This window comes from Homalodisca vitripennis, chromosome 3 (assembly GCF_021130785.1).
Source record: "Homalodisca vitripennis isolate AUS2020 chromosome 3, UT_GWSS_2.1, whole genome shotgun sequence".
Taxonomy (NCBI): domain Eukaryota; kingdom Metazoa; phylum Arthropoda; class Insecta; order Hemiptera; family Cicadellidae; genus Homalodisca; species Homalodisca vitripennis.
Genome location: NC_060209.1, coordinates 46796273 through 46811876, shown reverse-complemented (window position 1 = coordinate 46811876; position 15604 = coordinate 46796273). Strand labels below are relative to the sequence as shown.

The 15604-nt window shown below is 32.2% G+C and overlaps 1 protein-coding gene across 6 annotated transcripts in view; it reads left to right on the top strand.

Annotated features, from left to right (window-relative positions):
• Positions 1-6623, top strand: part of LOC124356859 (dachshund homolog 2) — a 209661-nt gene extending 203038 nt beyond the window's left edge. For all 6 annotated transcript variants that reach the window (XM_046808129.1, XM_046808128.1, XM_046808127.1 and 3 more), the window contains 2 exons: positions 3134-3241; positions 4706-6623. In XM_046808129.1, the coding sequence (XP_046664085.1) occupies positions 3134-3241; positions 4706-4758 (161 nt within the window). In that variant the 3' untranslated portion in view covers positions 4759-6623. The remainder of the gene's footprint in view (positions 1-3133; positions 3242-4705) is intronic.
• Positions 6624-15604: the final 8981 nt, after the last annotated feature.

The following is a 15604-nucleotide window of genomic DNA, read 5'->3' as shown; positions in this document are numbered from 1 at the left end:
ACATTTCCATTCCTTATACAAGCCCCACTCATTCAAGATACATGATCGGTCCCATTAAATGTAATAAAAATAGTTCATTTTGTAATACAAACTATTTTATTGAAATGAGATCCTTTTTCGGACCTGAAAAACGGTTCTTTAAGAAACCGAGCTCTGTCTAGAACTAGTCTTTTAAAACCTGGGTCATGTGGGAATAATCCAATCACAGCCTTCGTAATAACATTGTTGTTTCGTCGGTAATTAAATCTGCGATCAAGGAGGCGACTCTAATTTATGTATTAATTGAATGCTTCACCATTGACGCCTGTAATTATTTCCAACTTCGTAGGCTACATATTCTCATTTTAAACGCTCTGACCAAATCCGTTGTAACATTTTAATTAAACAAATTTTTAATTTGTGCCGTCGGCTCTCCTCGAAATTGCGCTTCCAAGTGGTTTATTTATAGCGTTCTGTGGCGGGTTTGGCTATAAAATTAAGTGCGGCATCATGTAGCACTCCGGAGGACCTACAACACGCTTTCAGGTGGTAAGGATGAGGGTTACATCCCTGGTGAGGTACACCTTCCCCTTCACTGTCCCTTTCTTCGACGAAACTCTTGTGATGGTTGTGATGATTTACTTTTTACACTACAGTAAATAAAATACGTACATTTCAGAATTAAAATAATAATCCTATAATGGATCTTCAATATATACGAAGTTTTATTGATTTATAATTACTATATAAATTATTAAATTATTACTGTAAATAATTGAACATTGTAGCAGCACGTCTTAATATTTTACTTGACAATGAAATGGTTTGTTATTATTGTTAGACTACTATTAAAAAATAAATTTAAACTGTAGTTATTACTACATATCCATTTCATATGCTATACAAAACCCCTTATAAAAATGTTTCGTAAAAGTCAGGTTTCATTTCCAAACATTGATAAAATAGCAGCAATTTCGTAACTGTCGAATAAATAAATTTCATGTAAAGTTGCTTAATGGATAGAAAATGATTCATGCGCAATCTGACGCCTGTTTTAGTATTAACTGTTTAAAGCTAAACTAGAGTAGGCCTACTCTCATAAGAGTAACATAGAACTTTGGAAGCCCGTTGGGCATAGCTCTATAGTCAGATGTACTTCAAATCCAGGAAAGGCACTTTTGGAGTGTAAGAGCTTTCGAATAATATCGTGTATAAAATAATAGTTTTAGATACATCAAATAGCCGTAAAATATCAATTAACTCTTTTAATAATATTCACTGGTACATTAATTGTATCATGTTTTGATAACCAATTACAAAAAAACGCAAAAAAATTGTTCACGATATTCCTTTTGCGACATTTACTTCACATTTAATCTTTTGCCACAGTAATACTACCCTTAACTCCCCCTTAGCGATTATTCCACTTGACTTTCACATGTAGGAACACCGATATAAAATACTTTCATAATAAAGAATGGCAGTTGTAATAAGCGGAGTGAGGAGGAAGATCCAAAGAAAGGCCCGCGGTACTCGAGCAGAGGCGAAGCGTGAAATTGCATCTCGAATTGTCTTTTCTGGGATTATATTTACAATGACACTTTCAACCCGATTATGTTTCAACGCTCCACAAATCCCCCTCTAGAGTTGTTTGCGACTTTCCACGGCATTTTTACAGATTAGGTCTGCCACTTACACACGCATCTGTTGCAGAACAACACCTTGGGCGCATTTTTTCTAGATTTGTTCACTATGTAGTGAGTAATATTATATTTTGTAAATGACTCAACAAGTAAGAGTGCTAAATTTCAGAATACAGTACAAATGCTGCAGTGTTTATGAATTTTATTTGGAAACAAAGTGATATAAAACTGCAAATTGTAGTAGTTCCAGTTATTTTTTACTTACACCAGTAAATTGGAAAAGTTTTAGAATAAATGAAGAATGAGTGTACTTTCAATTAGAATAATATAAAATATCCAAAAATGATACAGTTAATTATATTTACTAGTCATTTATGTAAATTACTAATGCTTAGTTAATTAATTAACATTCGTAGGGGTTCACGTAGTAAAACCCAAGCACAAAATAATTGAAATGCACCGAACCTAACTTCAAGAAATCGTTTTGAATAGTTATCAAAGTTATATGGATTTGTTGGAACTTTTGAAAACAATTTATATTTGATTCGTGCTGTGTATGTTAGCTAACTTGAGAAATTCTCATTTAGGGAAATCCGTTTTTTTAATATTTTGTTGCAAAGTAAATTAAATTAAGCTTAGCTATAGTTTTCTAAGATAATTGTTTAAGGAGTTTAACATAATTAGCAGTTTACATTATAGTTTAAGAAGACACTAGGACAAATATCCCCCTTAAGTCGTGTACTAATATTTTTCCGATCAGGAGAATATAAAATGTTTGATTACTAAAAATAACATTTATATGTGGTAATTTTATTGTAAAATTTTTGAAGTGATTGACAAAATTTACATATATACGAAAGACCGATTTATGTGATTAGCATCTTATCCGGCGGTGTGAGGACCACCTCCCACCAGAACAAGAAGCGTTTTCTTCGCCAATAAAATTTAATAAGACACGGAAGAGAGAGTCAGACCTAAGCGGAAAACAAACGACCCGCGTCAAGCGAGCTCCCCTTGCCTTGACGAAAAATAACTTTCGCTGTTATTTTTTGATTGTACGTCCCATTTTGTTTCATATTTTTAAAATTGGAACCTGGGGGAAGTCTACTGTGCTGATGCGATTCATCCCTTATTTCCTCACCCCAGACAAGCGCGCTTTTTAACCCCCTCGGATAGTATTCAAATTGCTTTCTTCGTCTGAGTGCCTGTGTTCTCCCGCAGAACGACACGTGGTTGCGTCCTGTTCCGCCAGCTGTCACATGTAAACACGTGTTGTTGGGCCGACACTTCTGAAACTATTGGGCTATTGCTATTTCGAATCTTAAGACCTTTAATGTAATTAACACTGTTTTAGGAATAGTCTGGAACGTTTTTTAAAATATAATTACATGTAACCCACTGCTATCGGAAATAATGCTCTTGAAGCATAAATGTAGTTCACTACTAACAAAACGTTTAGCACTTATGTGTCTGACGAATGCTTTTAGTTTAAAATGTATGTGTATTTTCAGAATCTTTGGCCCAGGAACTTGAGTTGGAGAGGAAATCGAGGCAACAACAACAGCAGCAGCAGCAGCAACAACAACAGTCAGACATCGACGTCAAACCTCCCCTTCAAGGTAAATAACATTTTCTTAGTATTTCTTACTTTATTCACCTGCGTCGATTGATAATATTTCAAATAGAATTGAAAGATTTTGTTTCTTGACAAATATTCTTTCCGAGGTCCTTTTACTTCCTTCCGAAATCTTCTTTAATTATTTATTCTTTAATATTTTAATAATACGTTTTTAATTATATTTACGTCTAAACTACTGCATCCAAATGAATCCGAGAAATTCATATTCAACGAACAAGATTATTCCAAATATAAAGTTCAATAACCCAAGTTTCAAGTATATTTAATATTTATGTTTGATTTAATAACACACCCATATTAATTTAAACAGATAATTGGTTAATCGAGCAGCAAATGTTATTTAACGATAAATAAATTCAGAAATGTAGTTGTTAAGCTACTCACTGACAAAAGAAACATTTACCTATGTGCTGTAAGTTATACTGTGATTTAAATTTCACAACAGATAAGTTAAGCAATTGTTACTAATTAGTATCAATTGGCTTAAGGATAAAATTAACATTAGGCAAGATAAATATCAGTGTCTTCGGTTGTCAAACATTTTTACACCTTACTGAGGCATAACACCTCTGCTTTTTATAGGCATAGCTTCGATATTTTATCTTTGAAGAAATTATGAAGTAGTCAGTCGTGACGATTAGTTATCCTCTTCGTGATGAGAGTCATTTTTATTCTTGAGATACATTTACAGATTAAGGTAATCTTATACATTCGACATTATCATTACTTTAACTACTGCCCTTCCTCAATTTAAAGAACTAAAGTGGTAAGATGTTTATTAATTGCAAAAGTTCATTTACACACAATAATGCAAATAAAAAAAAATTCTCTGGTCGTAAAATAGTGGGAATAAAAAGCTTTATCAGAACAGATTTCTTGGTTTGAAGTTTATTTTTGACGATGGAAGGATTGTGAGGAAACAGGATTTTTCCAGACATTTTTCATCGTTCAGTGAAACAAAAAATCAGTAACACTACGTTTCGAGATCTACAATCTGATCTCTTCTTCAGGTAAATAACTAACAGAATACATAATTACAAACTAGGTTAAAATAAATAAATCATAACAAAGCGTTGTGGCACGCCTAAGTCAGGAATCACAACCAACATGTTGTGTGTCAACTTCACTAACTCTAAACATGCACTTAATAAAAAACTATACACAGCACTAATCATTAAAACTTAACTACAGAATACAGGTCACAATACATCTGCATTCGTCTACCAACCAGCTATGACTGACCAGAGGCCAATAGCAAATGACAATCGTCACGGCAGAAAGAAACACGATGGCGGAAATAATAAGGAAGGGGGACAGAAATGGGCCTTTTTTCTAACAAAAGGACCATTCCTCTTTATGGTCCTCTAAACAGATTTATGGTATTTTCCGATGTTTATTATTTTGTGCTTTGTAATTCTATTAATGTTGTTGGTTTGTGTTCCAGACTCGAGGGCCGGGTACTACAAGAACTCCGTACTGTTCAGCAGCGCCACCTAGACTGAACCTGCCTGACCTGCGAGTACTTCCTAGATCTCATAATCGTCAGAAGGCTGCTTCGGGTGCTTTCCTCTCGTCCGTCATCTCTGGCTCACTGTGACGCGGTTTACAAAAATACTAAAATATTCTAGTCAACAGTATTTGTTCAAGAGTTCGTTCAGATTTACAAAACAAGGTTGATTTAAAGTGTAATCCTCAAGTGTTTAAACAGATGAAAGAATCGGAAGCGCCCGAGTGACCTGACAGTGATGAAAGGAAACGAAGTGAAGTGTACGAAGTGAAAGACGAGTCCGAAGCTGGGGTGTTTTGAAGTTAGACAAAGTTTGAGCTTTGTAGTAATCTTTTAAATGTTTATATGTTTAGGGAGGTGGCACAAAACACTCCCACATCGCGACGACCGTGTTCCCTGAAGTGTTTAAAGCCTTAAATATAGTTCAAAACATTCCGAACACCCCAGGACTTGCGACCTTCTCGGGTAAAACCCACTGAATTTGTAAATTAGTCTAATTTATTGAATGTAAATTTAAGTTGTGCATGCACTCTCGTCGACCGCATTCAGAAGACCGTAGTCGTACCGTAAGGCTGTATTAGTGATCATACTTGTAGACTTTGGACATAGATTTAATATAACAGGTCACTGTTATTGTGTTTATTATCTATTATAATTATTACTATTATTATTTAGTTTACTATGTACATAGCCTAATCTAGTTACAGTTGTTCACTATGTACATCCTGTTTTAATTCACTTTAAAGTTGAATTTTATGGTTTTAAATTATAATAATGTTTAGAGTCATGTGCCCTATGTATAAATATTAAATTTATAATGCCATATTGTAATCTTATTTCAAGTATTTATCAATATTATTTTCTTCGTAGATCAGTTCACTTTTAAGTCGTTTACATACGTTTCATTTTGTAGGATAAACCAAAACTGGTTATTTTCAAAGAAGGTACTTGTTATACATAAATTTGTTTATTTCTTCAATAGTAATTTAGTTGACAAATACTATTTTATTATAATTATAATTTTACGATATTCATAACTATTGTCATGATCGACTACTGTTTAGACAGAACATTCATTTAACAGAATCTGTTACGTACTAAATCCTATAATTAGAAACATTAGGCCTATAACTATTAACTTCCATTGTTTTCTTCTCTAAAATTTTAAGTTTTTTACAACGATTTATGTATGTAGATAAAAAGGACCATTGAATGTATACCGAGCAAGAGCAAATTACTAAATTGAAATAAAAATAGTAAAACCATTGTATAGCAAGTTTTTTAGTTCATTTAAAAGCTGTTAAAATTTTAAGAGTTGAAGAAGCATACAACTAAAAGTGTAGTGCAGTTAAAATCACAGCACCTCTTTTGTTATGTTAACAAGTTATTTTGACATTTTCTAGATAAGTACAATTCCTGTTTTCCCGGCTTGGACCTTATTTTCATAAAGAATGTATAATAGAATAAAGAATAATTTATTGTCTCGTCTGGTGAACTAGCACTAAATGTACAGCTATCAAGTGTTTTTCTAAGCCAGCCAGTCCATCTCTCTCTGTACATTGTGTGTACCCTGTGCTGTACATATTCACTAGCACCTAGCAGTCCGACTCTTGTGTACATCGACATTTTTCACCGTATCTATCGATTGTGTCTGCTACACCCTAACAAAAGAGTTGTCATTCCAAAATGTCTCACAAGGTAACATTACTGTTTGCTTTCGTTGTGTTATCAGATCAGAATGAAATTGTTCTTCACTTATCGGATTTGTACTTACTTGGCAACTCTTTTGGTACGTGTCTCGTGGCTGAATGGTCCCAACAATATATGTATCAATAAACCTTCCCAGTGTATTTAACTTGCTGTTGTTATTTTAATCCTATTCTATGCATGAACCATAATCATATATAAGTCTACCTCTAAATACACAGACCTTGCGGTCCAACAAAAGAGTAAAGAATTAAATATACAAGTGTGTTTTAGCAATCAAGTGTTTTAAATAAAACAAAAGTTCTCTCATAAAAGTAACACTGAAAATTTGGAAATAACTGAGGCAGAGCAGAATTTAAACCACAAAAGGCACGTATGTTATTGTAATTAATACAAATCATATTTATAAAAGAATAGTTTTCAACATTTGAAATCACCGTACTATAATCAAGAAATTCTTTTATAATATAGATATTTGAACATAATTGTTAAAACTCAGTGCCAACATTTTAATTCACGCCTTATCATGTTATGTATCCTCCATAGCTAAGCGGAAATGGGAGGTATTGGTGTCCGTGACCTACCATATAGCGCCAATTTAAAATTAATATTATATTGTCGTACTAAAAATTAATATTTGTTCTGCTTATTACGACTTTTAGAAATATCGCTCTAAATGGCACTTTCGTTAATTGCCAAAAAAATATAACGAGCGTTAGCAAAATACGTCGTATTCAGCTTGGGCAAAGATATTCGGCCGTGCCCCGTCCTGTCCCGCTACCGACACGGTCTTTTCAAATATGATATAATGATATAATGAAGTTTATTCCACAATAATTCAAATTTACAAGACATTGCAATAATGGAATAATACTAACCACTGTTACCAGTAATTGTGGCTAGTTAACAAATTTTCAATACATAATAAATATAACATATTTGAGTTCAGTTCAGTATACTGTACAATTAAGGTTGACGTGCAGCTTTGCAGTGTTTGTGGCGTGTCTTGATGTGGGGGAGGCGAACAATACATAATATAATGTAAGATAAGACAGTTACAATTTTTTACAATGAGCCTAGACTTGTTTGCAATGGATACACCGCTTAAAACTACGATTACAGAGTTATTTGATTTTATATATAAAAGTACACAGTTTAATATTTAATACAAATACAAAGGCAAAACAGATACAATACTCTAATAATACTATAATACTTAATTAATCATACGTAAAATTTTAATCATACGTATAATTTTAACAAATATTTTCCTGTAAACAAGTAAGTTCTTTTTTATCTAAAAGCCATATTTTTAGTTTTTTACAAAAAAGGTTTATATTTTCTATTTCTTTAATTTCAGTAGGCAACTTGTTAAAATACTTCGGTCCCAGATATAAGAATGATTGTTTTATTATAAACTTGTTTACTTTTGGTAACATGAATAGTCTGAGTTTATTACTACGCATATTATAGTGGCTCCTTGAGAACCCTCTGTTGCCACTTCTGCAATAAAAAAGTCGTAATGTTTTAAAAGTGAACAAATGTTGTATAGGGAGGATGTTAAGGTTTTGGTAAAGAGGAAATGAAGATACTAATGTGGACTTTTTTAGAATAATGCGTAAAAACATATTCTGTGTTCTTCTCAAGTTGTCGATAACTGTCTTTGACCCACCTGCCCAACAAACAATGCCATACTGCAGTCTAGAGTGTATTAGTCCATAATACAAACTACGCAGCAAGACTACGTCACAAAAGTTTCTTAAAAAATAAAACTTACGTAAGTTATATTTTATTTGATTATGCAAAAGGTTTCCATGTGCTTTCCATGTTAGATTAGATATACGTGTGGTGAAGCTCGGTCTGGGCCCTCTGAGGGCCCTGGCCCCAGTAAAATTGTCCGAAACAACCGGTCTAAGTACGGGCCTGAGATAAGATACTTGTAGTAAACAATATGTTGCACAAAAAGGTAGTATTCAAAATATTAAATGAAATCCTACAACGATATGAATAAGTCACATATCATCGTTTTATAAAGAGAAAAGTAAAGATTTTAAATAATAATTTAATGTTTTGTTTATTACTTATTCGTCAGAGCTGATAATGTGACGAAAATCTAAAACAGCCTCAGTCAATAAAATATAAGATAAATTGAATAGCCCTCCTAGTGGTCGTACCCGAAGAATAAGAAAATAGTTATGTGTGTGAAAGTCTGATCCTATATCTTCACAGTTTGATGAGAAAATCAGGGCGCACGTCTAACGGAAAATATTCAGTTCAATTCAGTAAATATCTCAAAACAAACAATCTTACACGACCGTTTCTAAATAAACAAAGATTTTAGCTATATTCCTAGAATTTTCTAATGATGTGACACAACAAAAATAACCGAGCCAACCCAACAAAAATTCACGATCACGATCAATAATTGCATTTATGAATATTTGTGCTTTGAAGGAATCGTTGAATTGTGTCCAGCCCCTCTCAACAAGAAAATATGCAGGAGACACACACACACACACAAACCAGAGTAACTAGCAACAATCTACAGACACTGATTTGAAACGCACGACGAGTATAAACAATCACAAGACTATTATTGCAGAATGAGAACAAAAGTTGTCCAGTTGGTTTTATAAAATATGGACAAGTAAAACAAAACAAAGTTTATTGATTATAGCCTGTACTATAAACCGAGGTAATGAACAGTGAGTGTGTATAGGGCCTTATGACATTGCCCCAATAACAAAGAATCACTATATATTATACACATAAATTTGTATCTGATGACAGCTTGTTTATTGTAGCTTCTACCATTTAGCTAGTACTCTTTTGCACAAAAGCGAACCTATTTACAGTATTTCATGGATATTAAATTACATAAGATCTCTGATTTTATCGTACGTAACAATCAGAATATGTTTAGTTGTAAAATCTGCCTCTACTGTACAGATGTCTAGTGAAAACGTTTACTAATAATTTTACGTCTATTTAGGTGGTTAACAAAACCTAAATAACACACTAAATTGGACTCTATTATCCATTAAAAATCAAAACAAATGGTATTTTGTTTATTTCACATTCTAAGATAAAGAAATACACTATATGACTTGTATATATTTCTTCACAGACCGTACTTCTTATTTTATTACAGTTATATAAGAATGAAAAATTCAATCGGCCCATCTGCGTTTATCATACGTAATAAACCAGAGTTTTGTTGACTGTAGTTTATACTATAAAATAGCTAAGTATTACACCATAATACCAATGGACGCATGTATGGAACATACCATGATAAAAATAGTTTTTCTGTAGCTGTTATGGCGATTTTTGAATGAAGTATAGTTCCATTTTTGTAACTAAGAGTGACCGTTTTTCATTTATACTCATATAAAAAATGTCGTTAGGAGATACTTGATATAGTCAAAATCACTTTTGCTGATACAAACAGTGCTAAGAAACTAGTAAGTTCAAAATTTAAACGATGTACATAGGGTGAAACTAACTAAACGAACCAAAAATTGATTGTGTACATTTGGGGAACGGATATGCGTTCAGTGAAATGCATGTATGTAAGTACAGAACTGAAGATGTCAATAAAAGCACACCTTTGCAGCAGATTACTATACAAGGTAAGAACGAATATAGGAGCAGAGAATCGAAGGTGTCTGAATAGTAGGAGTATTAGCATTGAATTCCATAAAGCTTATGAGTGAGCTCATATAAAATTATGTAAATGTATTTCCCACTATCCATGTTCTTTTGGTGTTTCTTAAATACCAAAGCGATTTTTATTTTACTACATATTCATTCGTTGCTGTGTTGAATCAAAGAATTTCTACATTATCATGTGAAAAAAATCGCAAAAAATATTTTATTTTTCATTCGTAATTTGAAGTGCAACTTTACTGCAAATGTTGAGTTTAGCAACAACGTGCAGCATCAGAAATCTGATGCTGTTGCAGACTTGAATCCTGAAATCTGGACTCATGTTCGTCTTAAGGGATCCAAAAATAGTTGGCGACGAAGAACGAAGAAACTTAAATGTACTCTTTGCATCGTTTGACATTAGACACCCCTAAACTACAAAATATAGTGTAATATAGGTGAAGAAGTATTCTCATTGTCTCATCAGGTGCAACTTTACTGTAGAGAAATACAATTGGTATTAAAATGTTCATATAAACTTACTAATTATTGAACTATTCTTATAAATCTTTCATAAAATCTTTCTTTTTGAGTTATTATTGTATAAAACGATTATCATCATCATCATTTTCAAACCTGAGTTGAGATCTTTCTGAGCATGATTTTGGATAAATCTGAGTTAATTTTATAACTATCTTAAAATTGCAGATGGTATACTTACTGTATCTATTTATAAACACAGGCATGGTAAACTAAACATGGGACTATAGTTTATACATGACATTGCTTACTTCCTTTTCAACTGACTTATTTGTTTGAAGAATAATGTATGGATACTCAGTATAATATAAATTGTGGGTAAGAACCTACATATTCCAGTCACGGTAATGACCACCCAAATCCCAAAATCACTCCAGCAAATTAATATGATAACCAAACTAATTCATAACTGATTCAGACCAAAGATTGGTAGGAATAATACTTACACATAGTATTGACAAGTTAACTTATTCAATAAAATATTGAAAAATGATGACAGTTGGCATTGGTGTAGCCACATAAAGGAAGAAAAATTCTTACTGTGACTATTGCATTAGGTTTTTATCGAAACAATTAGGCATTAAAGTGAAAACACCTAAATGAAAATAGTCTTTGTGTTTGAGTCGAAGTTAGGGATGTATATTCATCCCTTCCAATTAAACTCGTGGACATATTGGGCAATGTACATCCTATTTACGCATCGTAGCATAAATTAATAATAATTTCATAATTTTTCCACCCTCTAAAACAACTTTCGTTTTCGTAAAGCTTTAAGATGGTCAACATAAAAGTTTTGAGAATTATGCAAGAACACCAGTAATATTAGTAAATACGATAACTGTTATGGTTTAGATCGTACTCAAACAAATTTTCAGTTAGTTTGAATTTGCTCTAACATATTGAAATTTTATATTTGAAAAGATTCAGGATGACGTCCATACTCGTATTTGAGTAATACTCGATGCTAGAATCAATAATAACGAAGAAAATGAGTACTATAATTTATTTCTTACTGATATCAAACATTGTTGTATATTATTACATCCCAAAGACTAATTAAAAGTTTCTGTATGTGGCTGTTTGTATTAATTTAATGAAAAGTATTTTCTATTTATTTCAAAATACCGACTGATAATATTAATTATGTAATGAGAACTTTACATTCACACACAAAGTCCTATCTATTTAAAACGGTAGATTTTAAAAATTTATGTAGGCTATGTTCTTAAAAGCAGTACTACAAAGCTTAAGTAAAATTGCATTATGGTTCAAATCTAAATCTTTTGAAATCAAATATTGACATGCTAGTCATTAATCAGTTTTAACAACTAAATATTATAGGAGGATTCCGGACATCCTCCGGATCCTCAATTCACAAATTTTGTCATCGTTATATATGTTACAACATAGTTTTACCTTTTAGTTTAGTTAGTTTCTTAAACAATGTTAGTGTTATAACTTTTGTAACATATAACGATGGCAAATGACCAAAATCTTGTTATCCTATCTAAACCTGCCGTCGTCAATAACAAACTTTAAGTATTTAGTATAATTAGACATCATTTAAAACCTAAAATAACACAGGTTTTAGTGCACCTTCAATACGGGGTTTAAAGATGACAGCGCTGCTTATAATTTATATTTAGCCCTACCATGTCGAAAGGAATAATTTAATCGAAGACTTTTTATGTTTTCCTTCAGAACTAAGATAGCAGCTTATTGGTATCAAGAGTCCTACGAAACATATACAAAAGTATGGCAAAAGTGCATTAGTTTGAAAAACCAGTACAGTTTTAAATTATAATCCAGGATTTTTGACTCGCATAAGAACACAATCTAATATTTCATGAAATAGATAAAGTAATATGTCCTCGAAAGATATCGGTCGTCAGCTGCACTAGTCTAAATAGGAGGGTATCGAAAAGGTTAAAAATATAAAATTATAATTGTGTTTTTGCCAACTTATAGTCTCTTTACCATGTAGACTGATACGTGTATATGGTTTGCGTTAAAAGTGACAAGCTGACCAATATAATTAGATAAAAATTACAGTTTTATATTTGTGACCTTTCTTATACTCTTGCATTTTAATCCACGTCTCAGTTAAAGAACTCAGGAGGAATTTTTCAATCTACTTCTTGATAATCCACGTTGTGTGGAGATTCAAAGCAGATTGATTCTCTGCTGATTGATTGCTCCTAGACAAATAATTATTAAATACATTTAATTAGTATGTACATTAAACAATTATAGTTCATACGTGCTACGCACAGACACAATAATTGTACACAATTGACAACAATTATTGTGTATAATAATTGTGTATAGCACCATAATTATTATGGTGCTATAAGAGCATACACTATATAATTAAACACGCAACTGCAACTTCTTATAACTTAATACGCCTTTAATAATTAATATCATATTTGTATATTTCATTGTATTCAGTCACAACAGTAATATTACATACAACTATTACTTATTGTCGTAATAACATAAAAATAATAACATTGTAATAAAATTTTCGATATTTCTAATTACATACGAGTAATCAGTGTACAATTGAACATCTAAAAATCAAAGCGCAAAAATAGAGTAATAGTGCTTTAAAAACACAGTTATTATGGTAAAATATAACAGTGACGAAAAGGAATATTGCACTTATAGCAAAAAAGACCATGCATTCCAAGGAATGCTATATAATTAGTATTAATAAGATAATAATAATAAATAATGCAATAAAAGTTATTAGTGAAATGAAAAATAAATATATATCAGTTATATATTATTATTTACATTGTATACCTAACTGATTGTATTTAAAACCGAGATATACCCAGGTTTTTCTGGTAACTTACCAGTTTAAATTTACATTATACAGAGAATAGATAGATAACTCTTAGTCTGAAATATAGCACCTGGATATGTTTTCTATTCACGTTAGATTGAATATGTCATATTTCACATTCTTTAGGGAATGTCCCGTGATTAGTCAATAGATGATTTCTAGTGTGGGAATAGTTACGGTTTAAATTGGTTACGTTTAAAAAAAGTTTCTTGAAATGCATTATTTTAAATTATATTTACATTTAAATATAAACACGGATCACTCTGAAAAGCTTTGTTGCAATCCACCCAAGTAAATCAAATATCGTTATGAAAATCTATAAATATTGGTATGTTATTGTGTAAACATAGAAGTAGAGAACCTTTTATAAAAACTGAGAGAAATATTTATGTTCGAGGACAAGTACCCAAAGAACCAACGTAATGGCAATATCTATAGAAAACTAATCCAAAATGACGTTTCAAAACACAAACATCCTGGCGACCACACATTGTGTCGCCACAGGAAACCACAGATGGAGAAGTCTGAGTTTCAAAAGGATACAAAAAAGTCTTTAGATCCAGTTTAGGTAAAGGTAGCTGCGGAAACATGGGGGCGGCGCGTAACAGGAGTCTCAAAGTGCGGAGTGGACACTGGACAGCGCAGTGGTTTGTGGTCTCTGGTCTGCAGGGGAGACCCCTGCACTCTGCAGCCTTCTGCCCTAATTGTCGCCAAGACAGTGATTGGAGCAAACCACGTACTTCTCATATACCGTCACAGTGAATCACCCATGGCATTACCTTGTGCATTCCAGTACTTGTGCAAACGTCAAATTGTATATAAATTCCTCAAAACTATCACACATTTTGTTTAAAATAAATCCCTGATGAAACCCCATTACATTTTTTTAAACGAAATCTCAAGACTTTTTACTAAAACAAACTCTATGTACGATAATAATAGTTATGAAATAAAAATTATTGGTGTAATTACTTTCTAAAATTTGAATGCGGAAAACTTATTTTTGTTAACATAAAAATTTTAAGCATCGGTTCAGTTTGCAAAGAACATTTTTTGCTACCAAATCTTACACTTCATTCTAAAAACGGTCACCAAAATCAGACTTAGTCACCATTGTATTAGCAAATTACTGCTCACGATGACCTCCAGTTTATTACCCAGTAATATTTTAGTAACAATAATAGTGTACAAATATTTAATGAATAAAAGTCTTACAACCCCTACTGCATTTATAATTCAACAAATTTGATATTATAAATAATGTATTTACTACTAGTAATACATACAGTATTATTTCAGATAGCAAAACTAAGTTTTTACTCTCAATATTTTACAAGGTTCCCATTGACCTATCAGGAATTCAACAATATCGAACGATTTTGACACTAGGAATGTGTTTAGTTGACATTTTATTTGTTTAGGAAGATGAACTAAGTGAAAATGAGAATTTATATTGATACAAATAATGTTATTGGACACAAATTTTATTACAGTTAGACCAATGCACTGTGGTCCATAGAATATGTGCTCGTAATTATTCCCCTAGTATTGGAACTTAACTTAAGCGATCCATAAATAAATAGTAGACTATAACATTAAAAAGTGCTAAATAAGTACAAACGCATGGCAATAAGTACGAGAAACATAGTACTCCCGACTTGATCTCGGGAGATTTGGGGACTATGCTTAATTTGAATATAGCGTGTATCGGAATTGAAATGAAAGTCTATCGTCACGTTTGAGGTTTTCAGTAATTTAGTAATCAGTTATAAGGAGTGTCATGCCTCTAGTGAGGAGTTGTATTATAGTTTATAGCCTGACCGTTATCGAAGGTTATCACTCGAGGGGCTCGAAAAATTGTATGTCTGTCAGTCCGTTCGATATATCGAGAACGACTTGACCTTTATAATTTTTGCATGAAGTATCATTTCTATAAAAGCGACTAAGAATTGATGATGGTGCAAATCACTCCATCATCGGGATTTGGCTGGCCAATAGTGAACATTTTTATATTGGTCTTAGTGGTAACTACAATGGTAACGAGAAATCCAAGAATAAATAATCTTTTAAACAACCTGAGTACAATCAAC